Source organism: Schistocerca piceifrons, chromosome 2, assembly GCF_021461385.2.
Source record: "Schistocerca piceifrons isolate TAMUIC-IGC-003096 chromosome 2, iqSchPice1.1, whole genome shotgun sequence".
Classification (NCBI taxonomy): Eukaryota; Metazoa; Arthropoda; class Insecta; order Orthoptera; family Acrididae; genus Schistocerca; species Schistocerca piceifrons.
The window spans coordinates 478,204,268-478,223,693 of NC_060139.1; the positions used below are offsets into that span (position 1 = coordinate 478,204,268).

The window sequence follows — 19,426 nt, forward strand, 5'->3', positions numbered from 1 at the left end:
CCAAGAAAATGTGGTAAAATAAGCTTACAGTAGCTTCATTTGGCAAGGTTCCCCTTTACCAACACAGATCCTGCGTACGCCTGCCTCTTGAGAAGATGGTCATTTATGTAAGAGGCTCTCTCTTTATGATATGATGTGTCACCAATCATACTGGAAACAAGGGAACCCAGTACAAGCAAATGCAGCAAAGTAGCATGGTTATAGTATATTCCAAGAGTAAGTACGAAGCATGAAATGGGAAGTCTTTGGTAATGCATAGTCATTTCTGGGAGATATTGTTTGTGATCTTATTAAAGGTACAACCACAGAACTTACAGTGAAGGAAATAATGGAAAACCCAAATAAAGATCCCTGAAAGAAGATTACAATCCACCTCTTTTTGAAGACAAGTATTGTCTTTCATCACTGTTCCATCTCATTTACTAACAAAAGTAAAAAAGGGTCATTACTGTCACAAAAAGTGTTTATAAGAAAATTGGTGGGGTAACTAAGGATTGTCAAAGAAATTTAATATGACATACCTATTCGCAAATCGAGCTCCTGGCGTACATCAACCGCATCACTGATTTGTTTGTTAGGTTCTGCCAGATTCTGTATTGCTCTATGCACAGATGCAGCAGTGATTTCAGAAAATTTAGCCCTAAGAAAAGCCAGAAATTATTAAAAGTGAAACAGGTAAACATATATAGTGGCAAGAAAAACAAATACCAACCTATATTTTCGCAGATTTGGTTTCACAGAGGAACACACCTGAATTATTTCAAAGCCAATGTTCTCCCCTTCACGATCGCAATCTGTCCAGATGATTAACATTGCACATGACCGTACTTCTCTTTCCAGTGTCTTCTGCAGAGAAGAAACATTATTTTGAAGAATGAGAATTCAATACTAGGAACACAAAATGTGACATGCATATTTTTATCAACTATAAATATAAATTATTCAGTAAGTGAAAATGCCTGAATCCACTGATCCTGAATCAGAGCCAGAATTTTCCTATTCCATAAATTATAATATAAATCATGGCATTGACATAATAATCTTCTAACAATAAGAGCACATATTATAGGTAAGACAATCCAATAAATGTTTGTATGCCATTGTTTTAAATAGTTAAATTGCTAATTAAATATTCCTCCACGGAAAACCATTTCTGGAGGGTAAACAGCAGTATGAATTTATTGTACATGTGAGTGAGACAGGCATCTGCAAAATCTTGACACTTTTTCTCTCGCTCCATTAGCAAATGCCAGTAGTAGCCTCAGCGAAGCACCATATGGTAACTTGCAGAGTATTCAAGTAGAAGCAGATGTAGATCTAAGCTAACTGAGTCATTCTGGGACTGAGGTTACTGCGACTTTTTGGGTGCGTCTGTGGTGAAGTGATTCACCAAATTAAAAAAAAAAAAAAACTGGGAATAATATCCAATTTGCCCTGTGTAACATCTACCAAAGTAGCTTCTTTTTTAACAATATTCTTTTTGGTACATTAACCCATATTGATAAGTGGCCACTGTATACATCCTTACCAACTTCCCAATGAGCAATATCCAGAAGAGCAGGTGACCAAAGAAGCCAAATGCTGCAACAACAGTCTTTGCTGGAGCGTGCCACTTGCCCTCAGTTGAAAAAGCTAATACATTTTGTGAAAATTAGGCTCTTGTTAGTCAACTGAATTGTTGGCACTCAGAGAAGGAAGATTAGACTTTAATGTCCTACAGATGACAAGTTCATTACAGATGGTGCATGAGCTTCGATTGGCCGAAGATAGGAAAGGAAATATGTGTTGCCCTTTCAAAGAAACTATCACAGTATTTGTCTTAAACAATTTAGGAAGACCAAGGAATGCTTGGATGAGGTTTTTGACTATTGCCCTCCCACATACAAGCCCTGGGTCGTAAAGCACTACACTGCCTCATTAGGTTTAGCAGCTGATGGTCACTTCATAGAAAGGGCAATCAATTAACCAACAAATACACACACCGAATCTGCTTGGCAAACTGCACGATATTGGAGGTCTAGTTTCAAGAAAAAGACAAATTAAACAAACACAAGTTAAGATTTAGTTGGGCATTTTTATTATGCAATGTCTATTAGCTAATAAAAGCCAAAATGACTTGCTGTATTCTATACATGGCCACCTTCTAACGCAGTACAGCTTATTTTAAATTTGTAGCTCACATAAGACCATTGTTTTCAGTATCTGATGAATTCAATTACTGAAATACCATACAATTGTCAGCTTGGTTGGAAACCTAAAAATATTCTTCCCATATATCGAGCCAAGAAAACTTCCATTTACATATGTTTACAGCCATATATTCTAAACTCTAATTTTAAGTAGTTTACAATATATTAATATAATAGAGGGAAACATTCCACGTGGGAAAATTATATATAAAAACAAAGATGAGGTGACTTACCAAACGAAAGCGCTGGCAGGTCGATAGACACACAAACAAACACAAACATACACACAAAATTCAAGCTTTCGCAACAAACTGTTGCCTCATCAGGAAAGAGGGAAGGAGAGGGGAAGACGAAAGGAAGTGGGTTTTAAGGGAGAGGGTAAGGAGTCATTCCAATCCCGGGAGCGGAAAGACTTACCTTAGGGGGAAAAAAGGACAGGTATACACTCGCACACACGCACATATCCATCCACACATACAGACACAAGCAGACATATTTAAAGACAAAGAGTTTGGGCAGAGATGTCAGTCGAGGCAGAAGTGTAGAGGCAAAGAAGTTGTTGAAAGACAGGTGAGGTTGAGTGGCGGCAACTTGAAATTAGCGGAGATTGAGGCCTGGCGGATGACGAGAAGAGAGGATATACTGAAGGGCAAGTTCCCATCTCCGGAGTTCGGATAGGTTGGTGTTGGTGGGAAGTATCCAGATAACCCGGACGGTGTAACACTGTGCCAAGATGTGCTGGCTGTGCACCAAGGCATGTTTAGCCACAGGGTGATCCTCATTCCCAACAAACACTGTCTGCCTGTGTCCATTCATGCGAATGGACAGTTTGTTCCTGGTCATTCCCACATAGAATGCATCACAGTGTAGGCAGGTCAGTTGGTAAATCACGTGGGTGCTATCACACGTGGCTCTGCCTTTGATCGTGTACACCTTCCGGGTTACAGGACTGGAGTAGGTGGTGGTGGGAGGGTGCATGGGACAGGTTTTGCATCGGGGGCGGTTACAAGGATAGGAGCCAGAGGGTGGGAAGGTGGTTTGGGGATTTCATAGGGATGAACTAACAGGTTACGAAGGTTAGGTGGACGGCGGAAAGACACTCTTGGCGGAGTGGGGAGGATTTCATGAAGGATGGATCTCATCCTTGTAACCGCCCCCGATGCAAAACCTGTCCCATGCACCCTCCCACCACCACCTACTCCAGTCCTGTAACGCGCCTCTACACTTCTGCCTCGACTGACATCTCTGCCCAAACTCTTTGTCTTTAAATATGTCTGCTTGTGTCTGTATGTGTGGATGGATATGTGCGTGTGTGCGAGTGTATACCTGTCCTTTTTTCCCCCTAAGGTAAGTCTTTCCGCTCCCGGGATTGGAATGACTCCTTACCCTCTCCCTTAAAACCCACTTCCTTTCGTCTTCCCCTCTCCTTCCCTCTTTCCTGATGAGGCAACAGTTTGTTGCAAAAGCTTGAATTTTGTGTGTATGTTTGTGTTTGTTTGTGTGTCTATCGACCTGCCAGCGCTTTCGTTCGGTAAGTCACCTCATCTTTACAATATATTGAACTACTTTATAATGTTAGTGTTTGCCATGAAAATGTATTCAGTGGTACACATAAGTTAATAAAAAACTGTTTTGTCATAGAGATAGTACAATATGTACAATACTATGTTGACATTAATTCAGATTAATTATGCGGCAATTGACAAGTATGCAAAAACATTTGATGCTCAATACGCCAACCATGGTCAACTGAAGCTTACTTGTCATGCGAGTCAGATAAGATGCTAAGGAAACATTGTCTTATTTTCAAATTATACTGAATAATGTACCAACAGCTAATGTAGTGCAGATCTAGATTAGGTCTGCTCATAAGCACTTTACATTCACGGATACATTTTGACAAGTGAAATACAAATTTGATGGTATCTTATCCAAAAGGCACAATCTTTTGAAACATCTGGAGTTTAGTTACGTTTAAACACTTTGATTCCCATTCTTCTTGTCTTCAATTCTTTTCTGCAATCTTTCAGCATGTTTCCATGTTGCAATTGAAGGACATTAAAAGTCTCCCACACTAACACGACTTTTAACAGAAATGCTGGCATTTAACATGGTTTTCCGGTATGCCCATACTTGAACTAATGCTGTTTGAAACAACTGAGCCTTGTGCAATTTTGTTTTGCTCAGTGTTTGTTGTCATTTGGAAGATCAAATGTTTAGAACCAGTGTCCTGACAACACTTGTGTCTCACAACACTTGCGTCTTCTGAGGCAGATAATGTTGTTGAAATTCATCATGGTCTTATTAACCAAACCAACAGAGCATTTACCTGAAGCTATTTAGGTGAAACCTGAATAACTTGAATCAAGATGGGTTGGGATTTGAAATCAATTCCTTCTACTTAATCACTGAGTCACTGCTCTCCTTTACACTGTCATTTGTTGGCATTTTTTAGAATTAAACAGACAATGTATGCCACACATATTTCTACAATACACATTTTGTTAATAGCTCCTGAATGTCATAAGACTACATCCATATGTTAAAAAGTACTAGTATAAATTTAAAATGACAAATAATAGAACAAATGAAGGCTTACCTTTATTTGTTCATAATCCTTAGGACAAAATTTAATAATGGGAGCATCAAACAGCAAAAGAGGGCTGCAGCTGCTCCATTTTCGATAACCACTTACAAAGTCCATTCCTAGTAAGTGACCAGATACTGATGTCATTATCATTTGACTTCGCTGTCCAAACACTGTGTATTCAAATTCATAAATTTTGTTGTATTTTGATAGCCCCTCTCTCTGAAAAACATAAGGGCCAATGTGGGCAAAAAAGTTACATAATGCAGGTAGTATCTATTCAGTTACAGACTGCCATCTAAAATAAGCATATCATTAAAACTTTTAAAAAAATTCTTTCATATATTCTCAAATTGAATCTTATAAAATGGTAATGTGTTCTTAAATGAGGTTAAGTAATTTCACTCACAAACAAGACTTTTTTTATTTCAAGTACAATGTAAATACTGTACGTGACAACTTTTGTTGAAAATTTAAACGGTGTTTTAAATAGAAGTTCATAAATGAATCTGTTCCTAATATAGTCACGAAGGGACAAGCTGTGAACTGTGGTATCTGACCAAAGTAATCTGTTTTTTTCAAACTCTCATAACAAATATATGACAGTCATAAAATAACATGTGACACCACAAGACATAAAGAGCATTGCTTTAACACATGTACAGCCAAAAGGTTCACCTGAAATGAAGGGGAAAGTCGAAAAACACTATAAAAAGCCCCAAAATATGAACTTACTGGTTGACTCCTACAATACATTAAAAACTGCAACTAGCTACTGATAATAATGCTATTTATTAAGAATAAATAACCCTGTTACTGGTGCCAAACCAACTTGTACATCAAACAGCTGCTCACATTTAAAATTGCATATAGCTTATGATGTGCATATGCTGTAGTCAACAAACAAGACCAAGATGAAGAAAATAACTTGCTTCTACTGCTGAACTGGACACGTAAAATGGCCTACATCAGCTCATCACCCAGACGAGCTCAGGGAATTATGATTCTCAGTTTACAATGGCAGTCTTGCTTGTTTCTGTGATAAATTCAAAAAAAGCACAGACTTTTTTTTTTTATATAATGTGCTGATTCAGTCCCACCTACAGTCAGTTTTCTATAATTATATATGACTTTTCGTATGTTGCGCAATAAAACTGGGAATCTAAGTGCACAACTGACTTGTCCGACTTTGTCATTGTTAAATAGATAACAATTGTAAGTGAATTACACTATTGTTGCCAGTCATATTTTATCATTCAGAATGTATGAGTGTCATTATATAGCCTGTAAAAGGATAAAATATCACCCACTAAGCATGTCACAAGCTTCATAAGCTGTGCGTACACCTACAGGGGCATAAGGCCTTATGTAATCAGATCACATACTATTAGTAGAAGAATGAATAAAGCTTAATATCACCTGAGTGGCCAAAAAGAGGAATGTTACGTTGAAGAAATTATCTTCTCTTACCACAGCTTATTGTTAAGTACTTTGAGTCACCTTTCTTTACATTAACATGTGGCTCTTTACCTTAACAGTGTGGGAACTCCATAAAGTGGGGCAGCACACCGAGCCTCAGCATTTGCCATGCCTACTAGCTTGGTGGTCACATTGTGTCACTCGTTTTCCTGAATTTGCTTATGGCCTGGTACTCAGCAGTACAATACATACTTCCCCAGCAGATGAGGAAGTTCTAGATGTTCTGGACCCATTTGTCTGTAGCACACAGGTACTTCTTCGAAGGAAGGGTACTCAGCAATTTCGAATAAATTACGAATTTTATAAGACAACTTAGTGCCATCTGCCTTGGTGCCCACAATATCTAATGCACTTCTACATCATTTACCATAAAACTAAAGGTGTTACGATTAGGTTTGCGAAAGGAAGTCTGCTGTTAAACATAAAGGAGAGTCCTGATAGGTGGAACGAATGAGCTGAGCAGTCTAAGGCGCTGCAGTCATGGACTGTGCGGCTGGTCCTGGCAGAGGTTCGAGTCCTCCCTCAGGCATGAGTGTGTGTGTTTGTCCTTAGGATAATTTAGGTTAAGTAGTGTGTAAAGCTTAGGGACTGATGACCTTAGCAGTTAAGTCCCATAAGATGTCACACACATTTGAACACTTGGAACGAATGCATTACGTGCCTCTATATTGGCATGATTGAAGAAGAAATGGCTGTTGGTTTGGAAGACATAGGGGCTCTATTATTAGAGTCAGAGTTTAATCCTAGCAACATCAACTGGTAGGGGGTGGGGGTACCCAATGCCCACTTTTTGTAAATAATGTAATGTAGTCGTGTACTTTACATTTTACAATTTTGAAATTTTTTATATTTTTTTAATGAATGCTACTACTGCATTATATAAGTTTTTGAAATTTCTCCATTACATTTCATCTAAAAGTTTAAGTCTAATTGAGGTGGTCATAAACAAGTGCTTGGGGTATGCCGTTATTAGCCGTAAAGAAAACAAATGGCTCCCTCTGGCTGCACCGAGATATTAAATCAACAATCAGTGTTAGAAACAAACAGAAATGTAATCTGTACTACATCCAAAAGACTTTCTCACAATGATGGAGGAGAATATTTTTCTAAGATCAATTTTGCCAACAATAGATGAATAGTCACAACTATCATAGTCCTCAACACTCCTGTGGCATGAACAAATACAAGCATTTACCTTTTGGGATCTCTTCTCTTCCTGCATACTTGCAGAGGTACCTAGAATAGTTAATCATGTCTGCACCCACTTGTACCATCTAGATAACTTAATTGTCACATATACTACATGTCAGGAATGCTTATGAAACCTTAATGCACTATTTACTAATGTGATGCAGGGCTAAAGTGCCACTTAGACAAATGCCAGTTTTTTCCAGGAACAAATTGAGTACTTCAGGCACCTACTAAGGAAAGAAGGAATCCAGCCCACTGATTGTAATGTAGCAACTATTGACTTCCTACCATGCTCCAAAAACTTCCCAGAGCTGCAAGCTTTTTTGGAAAAAGTGAATTATTATTCAAAGTTCCTCTCACAAGCAGATCTTATAATGAAACCACTAAATCAGTTGCGTAAGAAAGGTGTGCATTACCAGTGGTCAACAGCCTGCAAGCATGCGTACACACAGATAAAGTGAATGCTGGTGCTCATTGCCCTGCCTTACAACAATTTCACCATTATGTCCACTGGTTATGGTCATGGATGTCACTCCATATCACATTGGTGCATTGCTGGCACATAGTAACAAAAGCAGCACTGAACAACCAACTGCCTGTGCGTCAAAGGTGCTGCTACCCACACAAAAGAACTACTCATGAATAGAAAAGGTGCTGTTAGGTATTGTGTGTGCAATTAAGATGTTCCATGAACACTTATTCCAGATAAAGTTTGCTTTAATCACGTAGCATAAACTGCTGGAAGCTCTATTCAGGCCATACTTGACATTCCAGAATTAACAGTACACCTCCAACACTGAGCACTTTTCCTGAGCTGCTATAATCATGCAATTTAATACAAACCAAAATCACAATAAGCAAATATGGACACACTACCTGAGCTTCCTGTGATACCAGACCTAGCCTTTGATCAGCAGAAAATCTTACGTTTACACAGAGACACAGAAAGGAGACAGACCTTGGAATGATTTCCCATAAAGGCTGCATAAATTGCTCCAGACACAAGCTGTAGTCGCAATTCCATCTTACGACAAGTCGCAAACTATGGGCTCCATGGGTGTGCCATATACGTTTTGAAAAAGCAAAATCAATACCAAGTTGTAACAATCATCAAATACGTCCTCATAACAGATGCACATTGTGTCATCATCCCAGCCACAGGTTTTATAACTATTTTATTGCAGGCACTACAGAATGTCACAGATTAAAAGCCCTAGTGAGACAACATGTTTATTGGTCCATCTTAAACAAGGAGGCAGACACCATGATGCATAGCTGTCCAACTTGTGTCTGGCATCAGCCAGTACCATTCCCAATCTTTTGCACCTCCCACAGAGCTTGGAATTATGTCCATTTTGGTTTTGCAGGCCTATTTCTCAGCTCTATGTGGATACTAGTAATGGACAAATTCTTCAAAAAAAAAAAAACACACACACACACACACACACACAAAAAAAAAAAAAAAGATAGCTACATGGACACCAGCAACTGTAGAGAACACGACGTCGATCAACACACCAAAAGGTTTGGAGTTCCGTCATACAAACTAATTCCAACCGCACCTAACAACTACTCCACCACCACAGACTGCTCACTGGACTTCATTTATCTGCAGTGCTGTCTCCACTTGTCCATTTCCTCAATTCAGTTGCATCTTGATCACAGTAATAACATGAGTGGGCATAACGAGTACTGGTTAACTTGCCAAACACAATGCTATCAATTCTTTATTTAGATTTATGTCAGAGTTGATTGTATTTTATACTGATGACTAAAGCTTGTGTCACATAAGACGCCGCTTCCGCGCATAGAGGCGGAGCAGTGAAGGGATGAGAACTGCACACGCGCAGCAGCAGAGAGCAGGCAAAGTCCACGTTGCCGAACTGCATTGCTGCGAACAACAGTCAGGCTCATTCGCCTACGGTACATTGTATTATATGTTCAAATCTGTGAGGGGAGTAGTAAATATTAAAACCAATTTCGATCAGTCGTCATGAGAGAAACATTAATTCACGTCTTGATGATGTTGCGTCCACTGCTCCACAGATTTACTCTGCGTGAATTCGGGAGGCAAGAATACCTGACACAGCTTTGTGAAGATGTGAAGTACAATTTCTCTCAAAATGACAATTGTCTAATTACAAGGTCATTGAAACTGCTTGCAATAATTATCATTTATTACAATTTGAACTGTATTATAAGTAAAAATTTTAATACACAACAAAATTAACTTCAAGCGCAAGCCGAAATAATTATATTTGCTTGACAACTGCCTCTACTCAATAGGACTTTTAAAAATGTGTATAAGGTGTGTGTACTGATCTGTTTGACTGTAGTTTAGTGTAATCACTGTGCATAAAAAATAATTAGTGGTAGAAAAGACTAATGAAAAGACTATCATAAAAATGGTCAGTAAGTTGTCATATTTTTCACTGTTAATGGAATGGGCATTATGAGTGTAAGCTAACTCATTCAACTTACAGTCAGAGACCGCATTTATAATCCATGGAACAAGCAAACAAATAACCATCATCTGCCAATAACTCCAGGGAATGACGACGGGTAACATCGGAAACCACCGATATCTCAACAAGTAACAGTTATTGTCATTTTAGGCCTTATCCATTTTGTGTCTTGAAAATGACAGGAGTTTACATGTGGAAACATTGGACTTTTGACAAATTTATCCAGCTGCATTCTCGCATGTTATTAGAGCAGACAACATGGTGGTAGGAGCTTAACTTCTCCTGGGGCTATATGTTGAACATTACAGTCTGCATAATTCAAAGGATACAAAGTACTAATCAAAAAGGCCAGGAAGTTCTCATTATTATGTACACAACTGATATTTTGACAAACACATTTTCTAAACCATGAGTCTTTCAAACTAAAAATATTATTACTTTGTTCCAAAGTCTACATCACAATACCACCATCACTTCTACTTGAGTATGTTTCCGAACAATCCGATTGTAAATTTACGATGATAGGTTCAAGGCTTATATCCATCATCACTTCCCTGTCAAATTATTCTTTCTGAAGCTTTTCAGCATTCTGCACAGACTGTGCCCACGCTACAGGTCGGATGTGGCCTATTGACTCATGCACAAGTGATTCACTGAATGCTATCTTGAATGTGTTTTTTTCTTTCTTTTTTTTTCTCCCACATAGCCTTATCCTTTGCCCAAATAAATCCAATACAGCTAAACTGACAGTGACATGTAGGCAAACACAAAACTGTGTGACCCCATTCACGTGCAAGGAAATCAAATTTGTACATTCTGTCATGTGACTTGTATAAATTAACAAACTGCAGGAGATTGGCATGAGTCTGGCTTATACTGTGCTTAATATTTTTATTTTTAAGCCAGGGAAAAATACCCACTTTTCTGGTGTTTATAGTTGGTGTTTTCTGTGTAACAGTTGAATTATAACAGGCAATGACCGACTTTGAAGCAAGGTATGACAAGAATTGTGAATCACGTCACAAAACTGATAGCATTCATTTTCGAATGGTATTCACTGCTGTTTTTCTTACACATAAATACAAGTTTACTCTCAGAAACAAAACCAGAAGAAGAGTCAGCATGCAGAATAATTATCTGAGAACCTACTCCTATGAAACTTTGAAAGCGCCAGTACCATCACTCATTTTCCAACATATCTTCCTGGAATGACTAATTGGCCCATGTTTCATCGAGGTAATACACTGTTGAACTACCCGCTTCTCTTGAATCGTGAATCTTTATATGGGATGTAGTTTATGCTACACCTATGTCACTTCTTTGAACCAAAAACTCGTTTCTTAACATATCAGGAACCAACGTCTTTTAAATTTCTTTACATTGACGAAGCACTTACCACCGAAGTTAATTTTCTCCTGCGTAACTGAAATATTTTTTTGTGATGTTGATCATTCATCATTCACATGGAGCACTTTAAATCATCGTTATTAAAACCATCCATGTGTGTTACAGGTTCCTTGCGACTTCAATGCTTTCCAGGCGACACGAAACCAACTTTTTCTACTGTTCCTACAGCTCTGACACTTTCGTTTACAATTCTCTTTACAGTTCTCTTACTGACACCATAAGGTTCTGGAGTCCGTTCTTGTGTCTTCAAATGTCAACAGTAGGAGACCTGCTTTCAAACTGACGTTTGAAAAAAGTTATAAATGTGGTAAATAATCCCCCTCACCTGCTTGTGAAGCACTTTTCATTTATTGCCATCAATTGGCTTTTCTTTTTTTTATAATTCTTAAAAATTTACAGATACACATTCACAGCTATACTGCTACAAGGAAAAAAAATACAAAAAGAAATTGACAGTTGACTGAATAATTTGGTTGTTGCAAAGTATGGCAACAGTGCAGCATATAAGAGTGAGATTCTCGCTGTCTAGTAGTAACTCGCTGCTAGCCACTTGGAACGAAAAAGAATGTTATTGGCAGTCAGTGGCTAGTGGAGGGGGTTGTGTAGAATGGCTGAAAATTGGGCCACCTTCCAACGTGACGCAGACAATGTAGCCATTCATTCGCAAACCAGACCTACACTAATAGTGCTTCTCAAAGCAAAATTCCACTGACATACTTGGGTAACATCCACACAACACAGTCATACAACAGACATGGAGTAATCTTATTACTCGTGTGATGCACTCAACAGGTGAAACTGCACTGAATGCATGTACTACAAACTTGTTCGTAGTACATGCATTCAGTGCAGTTTCATCTGTTGTGTGTATCACACATTTGAAGTATACATATTCTGGGCAGTTTCATCTGTGACAGAAATTTAAATAAAGAATTATCAGATCTTGATTGCTGCTTCTCCCCCAACAAAACTGCACACATCCATGCTTCATAGGCATAACCCATTTACCCACCTATCACTAGCCTCTCGCTTTAAAAGCCCCCGTATTGCTGGCACATATCAAAACAGATTGTATAGCTGCACCTTCAAATTAATACACTCTGAAAGTAATGTTGTGAAAACTCATTTTAGTTTTGACCTTCCAAAACCACTATGTACCATTCTTATTCTTCTGATTATTTCTTTCCTGTCCAGCCAGTTGTCTTCAGTTGACCTAAACCCAAAAACTCATCAGCTGGTTCTACCATTTCACTGTTCATTTGCACTAATGGTTTTACTGTACTTAATTTTGGCTTAACTATAATAGATTTCTTTTCAGTTCATTGATTATACTTTGTTTACATATTACTGTAATTGAGTTTCAATGCTATTTCCAAACTTGCTCTATCCCTAAAATTCCAAATGTTGATATCTAGGTCTACCTTTTGCTTACGCAGTGAACTTACACTCATGACAAATAGTGCACATCAACATGTATTTTACATATACCTTTTGCTGTAAGTATCTGCACTATAATGTCATATTTGTCACACAGGTGAAGGTTTGACTCTGTTTAGGAAATGTCTCTTGTGGTTTTTAATTTCTGTTATGTGCAACTTAGGTCTAAGGTTCTGTTTACATACATGCATTTGACAATACTGAACTTGCATTCATAGTGAACTCAATATAATACTGCGTGGTTACATATGTTTATAGCAGAATAAACATAATAGGACTCAGTTTATTCTTTTAGTTACACATTTTTAGGTATTTTTCTTGCTACAATTATTTTCTTTGACCATGAGTGTAAACTGTGGGAGTTGCCATAGAAAAGTGAGTAGTAGGATATATTGTGACTGCTGCAAAAAATGGTTTCACTGCAGACAATGTAGTGTGGAGGTCTCTGAAGAGACAAAAGTCATGGGATACCTCCTAGCATCGTGTCTGACCTCCTTTTGACCAGCATACTGCAATAACTCGATGTGACAGGGACTCAGCAAGTCATTGGCAGTCCTCTGCAGAAATATTGAGCCAAGTTGCCTCTACAGCAGTCTGTAATTGCTAAAGCGTTGTCAGTGCAGGATTTTGTACACAAATTGACCTCCTGATTATGTCTCATTAATGACTGATAGGATTCATGTAGGGCAATCTGGGTAGCCACATCTTTCACTCAAACTATCCAGAATATCCTGCAAACCAGTCAGAAACAATTGTGGCCCGGTGACATGGCACACTGTCATCCATAAAAATTCCATCGTTGTTTCTAAACATGAAGTCCATGAATGGCTGCAAATGTTCTCTAAGTAGCCAAATATAACCATTTCCTGTCAAAGGATCAGTTCACTTGGACCAGAGGGCCCAGTCCATTCATTGTAAACACAGCCCACACCATTATGGAACCACCACCACCAGCTCGCACAGTGCCTTGTTGATACCTTTGATCCATGGTTCTGTCAGGTCTGTGTCATACTTGAACCCTACCGTCAGCTTTTACCAACTGAAACCAGGACTCATTTGACCAGGCTGCAGTTTTCCAGTCATGTAGGGTTCAATCGATATAGTCACAAGCCCAGGAGAGGCACTGCAGGTGATGTCATACTGTTAGCAAAGACACTCATGTCGGACATCTACTACCATAGCCAATTAACACCAAATTTTGGCACACTGTCCAAATGGATACATTCATTGTATGTCTCACACCGATCTCTGCAGTGTTGCTTGTCTGTTAGCACTAACAACTCTATGTAAACCCACTTAACTCAGTCATTAAGTTAAGGCCGTTGGCCACTACGTTGCCTGTGGTGAGAGGTAATGCCTGAAATATGGTATTCTCTGCTCAGTCCTGACACTGCAGATTGTGGAATACTGAACTCCCTAACAATTTCCAAAATGGAATGTCCCATACATTTTTCTCTAACTACCATTCCACGTTTAAAGTCTGTTAATTCCTGTCGTGCAGCCATAATCATGTTGGAAACCTTTTCACATGAATCACTTCAATACAAATGACAGCTCTGCCAATGAACTGCCTTTTTATACCTTGTGTATGTGGTACTATTTTTTATTGTCACCTCTGTGTGTGGTACACACTGCTCTCCGCCACCCATCATATTGTGGCTTTGGCTTGCAGACTGAATATAGATGCAGAATGTCAGAAAGAAGAGAGCAGGCCCTACTGCTGCTAGGTAGCAGTCATGGCAGAGGTGTAGGCCCTCATTTATAGGGGAAGGGAACAACATCAGGTCACCAGCATTTTCAAGCTGAGTGCTCAGTTAATCAGATGACTGATGGTATATGGCCTTGCTGTAAGAATTTCACAAAGGGTGTTCAGATGGTGACATTGGGTGGGTCAAGGAACAGGACAGGACATACAACATATGTGGTGACGTGAGCAAGATACCTTTCTTAACTGATAGCACCGATGTTCATATGGCTGAGCTATTATGGCTGCAAGACTGGCTTTGTTTTGGCAGTGCATTTGGCTAGGCAATGGAGTTGGCATTCATGGCTGATGACCGGGCACAAATTACACACTGGTGGCAGTTTGCAATATCAGAAGATTGGGCTTAGGCAGGGGAGGCTAGCAGAGTTAATTAGTGAGAATACAGCAGAAGGGTATGTGTCACCCATGAGCATCTACCTGTTGTTATGGGTAGGAGTAGACCTTTTTTTTGGATAAATTATGACAACATGCTCACCTTCCTTGAAAGTGTCTCAACTAGTATAGTAATTGCTTCAACATTTACATGGAAGGATGAATACAGTCACTAGTTAACAGAGAGAGAAAAAAAATCATAAGGACAAACACCAATGGTAGATGTAAACTGCTTTCAGCCAGCGACATCTAGTAGCAATGCCCCCTCAGCTGCTTGCACCGTAGTTGTAGGCACAGTACACCAGCGACAACCCAACATTGGGAGTCATAAGCGTTTACCATTTTATAATGATTTTACTCTGAGTGACGATGCCATTTATGGCTATACATTTTATTTACTATGTTCACTTCATGAAGACAGATATTTATAAAAAATAAATATGTATTTTTTTCCTTTTTAGATCAATCTGAATATGATCATAATGGTTGAAACCAATGACTGAATAAATAAATATTTGCAATGGGAGACTTTTCAAAATTCAGTAACATTGGATCATTGTTATCTTAATAGTGACAGTGTCAACCCTCATCAATAATAAAAAGACATGTAATATGGAGTCTTTCATCCATATGTCAGTCCTATGTTGTCATTATATATGACAGTTGTGTCAAATGTGACAACCAATAGCAATAACACACATGACAACCAGTGTAAAGTGAGGTAGGGCAGATTTCATAATTAACACATACGGTTGTAATTGGACTCTAGGTATCCACATCACTTTTTGCTTTCTAGATGAACTTCAAGTTGAACATCGCAAGGAATTTAAAACAGTCACACATGTCATTTATACAGAGATATATAAGAAAGTAGACTCATGTTCTTGCTACTATGTATACAATTATAATGTTGTATGTATGTCACACATTTGTCTGTTGTCCTCTTTACCAAATCTCACTGACGATGGGTTATATACTCGAATATCAGTTTGACTAACAAAGATTTTACGTGGAGCAGCTCATGTTACTTAGAAGATGTCACTTAACGAATATTTACAAGCTGCAGAGCACCAAGCATTCAATATTTTTCACTGAGACATTTGTTTTAGAAATCTGAGAAATTTGTGCAGGTGGACCACATAATTGGCACACCAAGTATAAGTCCAAAGAACTGAAATTATCATGATGGAATGTGATATGCTGGTGTTGTGGACACAAAAATTTCCCTTTCAATTAAAATTTGACACTTGCATTATTTTTTCTTACTCATCTAAGAAGGAGACTTTCCGAATTAAATGAGGATTCAAAACAATATGGTGTCAGCTATAATTAAAGCAAAAAACACCTTATATTTAAACATTATTAACAGGACATTCTAGTAAGCTCTGATTTGTAAGGAATTCACCATATAGCGGAGATGCTGAGCTGCTAATAGGCACAACTCTCACAATTATACCTTTTGACAGTTAAGGCCTTCGTAAACAATAGACAGTCATATGTGCGCACACACACTGTTTTTGCATGTGTGTGTGTGTGTGTGTGTGTGTGTGTGTGTGGGCGTGCGCGCGCCACGCACACACGCACATGCGTGTGCATATGAGTATGTCTGTCAAGTGTTGACTAAGGCCTTAACGGCCGAAAGCTATAATTGCGGGAGTCTTTTTGTTGTGCCTATCTGTGACTCAGCACCTCCACTATATGGTGAGTAGCAACTTTCCTTCTCATAATATTGTTACTCTCCATCCTGGATTTTCCATTGTTTGATTTATAAGGAACTAATACATATAATGCCAGCTATTACATATGCGTTTTGAACAAGAACTGAAACAAATTTTTGTGTGTTATTTCCCCCATTTTCTTTATCGGATGGCAATATTAGCAATCAGTGCAATGATAAAGCTATAGTTTAATGAAATCATCTTGAATTATTGGCCAAGTCACAACACTGTCTTGACGGAATATTTTGATGAGCTTCCTATTCATAATACTAAGGCAAAAATGACAACTAGGAAGCTCGTCAAAGATTTGCAACAATACATCATGATTAAGCTAATGATACCACAACATGTTATCAAATGAAATTCACTGAAAACGGCTACATGAAGATACATAAAGAGAATCTACATAACTGCAGAATTTGCCATTTTCCTGCCAGACTGAGTCACCAGCATTATACTATACTGTTACAACACTGTCATTCTGCTCTGAAGTCAATTATCAAATGGAGTACACACACACACAAAACAAAGAGAATATAAGGAATTATGTGATAGCGTTTTTCCGAAAACTGGCATGCTGACCTTAGCAAACATGGCCAAACAAGCCATACTGCTTGTTAAAAGTCTGCACCCCAATACACCTTCTGATCTGCATCAGTATAATATTAGAAATAAAGAAAATTTTACACCAGTAGCCACAGTATAGCACTGTATGAAAAGGGTACACAATATGCAGGACTGAAATTAGTCACTGCATTGCCCATTGTAGGGGTCGACAGAAGCGTCCGATCCCACGCGTCGGCTTTGACCCGTGACGTAAGGGTCTTGTCGTGTGTGACGTCATGACGGCGCGGAGTTTGGTTTGTGAGTGTGGCGTGTTTGTAGATGTTGTCGTGAAGCCTAATTTTCAGCTGAAGAAAATCCTTTATACACGACAGAAGAATATCATATGCTGAATAAAAAAATTCTTTGGAAAAATTATATAAATAGTGTTCAGCAAACCATTTATTTGTAATCTTATCATATGTTGATCAGTAATGTATTAAAAGAATGTGGCATTGTATTCAGACTGCCAAAGGCCGTGCTGCAGTGGTAACAATGGTTCCCATCAGATCACTGAAATTAAGTGCTGTTGCCAGGCTTGGCTAGTATCTGGATAGGTCACTGCCTGGATCTGCCGAGCGCTGTTGGTAAGTGGGGTGCACTCAGCCCCTGCGAGGCCAGTTGAGGAGCTACTAGATTGAGAAATATCAACAACGGTCATGAAAACTGACATGCTGTCTATGTCCAAAACCTTTCTGCAATGTCACAATGAATGTAGCTGTGTAACAATGTTGACTGTCACAGATGCGTTAAAACACAACAGCTTCTTGAAGTTCTAACAGAACATCAAGCTGTATCTCAGCACCACATTTCACTTCCTCTATATGTTTATTTTTAATTATCATCCAGAATATCATCAACATAAACATACACTGAGTAAACACTGACTTATCATTAACATCACATGCTCAGTAATGAGGATACAGACAAAAATAAAGCAATATACATTCTGAGAAATTTAAATGGTAAATGTATACAGGAAAGAGCCTATAAGATATATAATACATGAGGAATATGTTGTCAAGTCAGAGAATCTGAAGATTTGCTGCTTGTGGATGAGGAGATTCCAGAAGAACGGGTTATGTTAGTAAAAGGAAAACAATTAACGACTCAACCGTAAGATAATGGTTGTCACGAACTAGATTCGTCTCAATAAAAATTATACCGTAAGATAATGGTTGTCACGAACTAGATTCATCTCAATAAAAATTTTAAAGTACACCCACAAATAATAATCAGTTACACATGCGATGCTGTTGAGATGGAACGTCATATTTACTTAGTCAGTGCAGAGGCAGAGGTTCACTGTTTCCATAGAAACTGTGTCCATGCAAGAACAATTATCAAGTACCTATATAAAATATATATCTACGTTTCTTTTAAAGAAGCTTACTTTTCTGCTATGTCCACCGGATAAAAAGTATGCGATATTCTTTGCTGCGTCATTTTTTTCTGCAACATTCAGGATTTTCATAGCAGGAAGGTCGCTCTTTACCGATTTTTGACTCCACGCGAAAGTAGTTACAAAATAGCGACAAAATATACGAAATTCAAATGAAACTTTAATCATTATGGACGTAACACGAATTTATTATCCCATAGCTTAATATCAAATGTGCACTGGTGTCCTATCACACCTATACGAAAACACTTCACATAATCTGACACAACCTCCCACACACACATAGATAACACCAAAACAAATTACAAACAGCCCTCTGCACTGTGCAACCTAGTTTATGTTTTGTCTTTCCGCCAGCCAGAGATGTGTAATACTGAAGTTAACTCTGTAATATCGCAGAATAAACAAATGAGTGTACATCAACGTGTTTAAATTTAGTTTGTCGCATCTTTGGTTAGCAGCGTACTCTATGGTTAGCAGCCGATAACTCGAAGTGTGCGTGAATCTTAAGGCCGGTCCACACGCAACGATCTGTCTGCGCAGATGTCTGTAGATGCAAAAGATCGCTGCAAATGTGTTGTGTTCACACGACACAAGCTCCAATCTACTACTCGCCTGCCATCTGTCGGTGTAAAAAAGAAATATCAGTGGCAAGCGACTACGCTCGCCGAAAACGTCAGAAGTTTAATTAATTTATTTTGAAATTTAGGAATTGAAGAAATTATGGTGTGGTCAGTGTTCGCAACTTGTGTTACAAAAAACATTCAGACAAAACGCAGGAAACAGAGAGAGCGGTAAAAATGGTATACAT

General features: G+C 38.5%; 1 protein-coding gene across 1 annotated transcript in view; it reads right to left on the minus strand.

The window, feature by feature from the left end:
* Nucleotides 1–18,970, minus strand: part of LOC124776834 (DNA topoisomerase 3-alpha) — a 177,952-nt gene extending 158,982 nt beyond the window's left edge. The window contains exons 1-4 of the mRNA XM_047252000.1: nucleotides 18,607–18,970; nucleotides 4,789–4,998; nucleotides 713–846; nucleotides 522–640 (exon numbers count right to left, since the gene is read on the minus strand). Coding sequence (XP_047107956.1) covers nucleotides 522–640; nucleotides 713–846; nucleotides 4,789–4,998; nucleotides 18,607–18,783 — 640 coding nt within the window. The 5' untranslated portion in view covers nucleotides 18,784–18,970. The remainder of the gene's footprint in view (nucleotides 1–521; nucleotides 641–712; nucleotides 847–4,788; nucleotides 4,999–18,606) is intronic.
* Between the last annotated feature and the right edge of the window lie 456 nt (nucleotides 18,971–19,426).